Below are 1812 nucleotides of genomic sequence, written 5' to 3'. Positions count from 1 at the left end.
TCAACCATTGACCCCAAATGTCAACCCTTGACCCCAAATCCCAACCATTTACCCCAAATCCCAACCATTGACCCCAAATCTCAACCATTGACCCCAAATCCCAACCATTGACCCCAAATCTCAACCACTGACCCCAAATCCCAACCATTGACCCATATCATGATTGTTGACCCAAATCCCAACCATTGACCCCCAATCTCTGCCCCGTTCAGCCCCTGTGGCTCCTCGGCCGCCCCTCCGGCTTCACCTTCGGCGACTACACCATGTACTGGGTGCGCCAGAGCCCCGGGAAGGGGCTGGAATGGGTCGCTGGGATCTACAGCAATGGTGGTAGAACCTACTATGCGCCGTCGGTGAAGGGCCGGTTCAGCATGGCCAGGGACAACGGGCAGAGCTCGGTGACGCTGCAGATGAACAACCTCAGGGACGAGGATTCCGCCACCTATTTCTGTGCCAAACGTGTCAATGCTGGTTTTGGTGGTGCTGATGCCATCGACCCCCTTTGTGGGTTCCCCAAACCTCCCCAGACCCTCCCCCCAAAGCTCCGCCCCTTCACACCCGGCTCTCGCTCATCGCTCCCGACCTTGGGCTGGTTTGGCCCCAAATTCTCCCCCTTTGGCCCCCAAACCCCAACTCTTTGCCCCAAATCTCAGCCCTTGACCCCAAACCTCAACCACTGACCTGAAATTTCAACTGTTGACCGAAATCTTCAACAACTGATCCCAAATCACAACCAATGACACCAAATGTCAACCATTGACCTAAACCTCAACCACTGACCCAAAATTTCAACTGTTGACCCCAATCTATACAAAAGGTCAAGGTTGGGACCAGCGGTTGAGATTTCGGGTCAGTGGTCTAAATTCGGGGTCAACGTTTGACATTTGGCATCGACGGTTCAGATTTTGGTGCGAGGGGCGGAGCTTTGGGGGGAGGGTCTGGGGAGGTTTGGGGACCCCACAAAGGGAATGGATATCCTCAGCACCACCCCAACTACCACTACCAGCATATTTGGCGCAGAAATAGGTGGCGGAATCCTCGTCCCTGAGGTTGTTCATCTGCAGCGTCACCGAGCTCTGCCCGTTGTCCCTGGCCATGCTGAACCGGCCCTTCACCCACGGCGCGTACCAGGTGTCAGCACCATCGTTCCTGATCGAAGCGAGCCATTCCAGCCCCTTCCTGGGGCTCTGGTGAACCCAGTTCATGTCGTGGTTGCCGAATACGAAGCCGGAGGGTCGGCAGAGGAGCCACAGGGGCTGAACGGGGCAGAGATTGGGGGTCAATGGTTGAGATTTGGGTCAACAATCATGATACGGATCAATGGTTGAGATTTGGGGTCAATGGTTGAGATTTGGGGTCAGTGGGGGAGATTTGGGGTCAGTGGGGGAGATTTGGGGTCAATGGTTGGGATTTGGGGTCAATGGTTGGGATTTGGGGTCAATGGTTGAGATTTGGGGTCAATGGTTGGGATTTGGGGTCAATGGTTGAGATTTGGGGTCAATGGTCGGGATTTGGGGTCAATGGTTGAGATTTGGGGTCAATGGTTGAGATTTGGGGTCAATGGTTGTGATTTGGGTCAACACTTTGGATTTGGGTCCACAATCAAGATTCCTGGTCAATGGTTGACATTTGGGGTCAGTATCTGATCTTTGGGGTCAAGGGCAGAGATTTGGGACAAAGAGTTGGGGTTTGGGGCCAAAGGTGGGGAATTTGGGGCCAAACCAGGCCCAAGGTCGGGACCAACGACCACCTTGGGCAGCCACACCATGGACTGGGTGCGCCAGAGCCCCGGGAAGGGGCTGGAATGGCTCG

General features: G+C 54.9%; 1 gene segment (V, D, J or C); it reads left to right on the top strand.

Annotated features, from left to right (window-relative positions):
* The window catches only part of LOC114073685, a gene marked incomplete at its 3' end in the record, with an annotated part of 6627 nt that extends 6123 nt beyond the window's left edge, over positions 1-504 (top strand). The window contains 1 exon segment of the V gene segment in view: positions 213-504. Within this exon segment, the coding sequence occupies positions 213-504 (292 nt within the window).
* Between the last annotated feature and the right edge of the window lie 1308 nt (positions 505-1812).

This window comes from Empidonax traillii, unplaced genomic scaffold (genome assembly GCF_003031625.1).
Source record: "Empidonax traillii isolate 1590-97213 ecotype Southwest subspecies unplaced genomic scaffold, ASM303162v1 scaffold13222:size9113, whole genome shotgun sequence".
Lineage (NCBI taxonomy): Eukaryota > Metazoa > Chordata > Aves > Passeriformes > Tyrannidae > Empidonax > Empidonax traillii.
The sequence above is the reverse complement of the archived record's forward strand: the minus strand, read 5'-3'. Positions and strand labels throughout refer to the sequence as shown.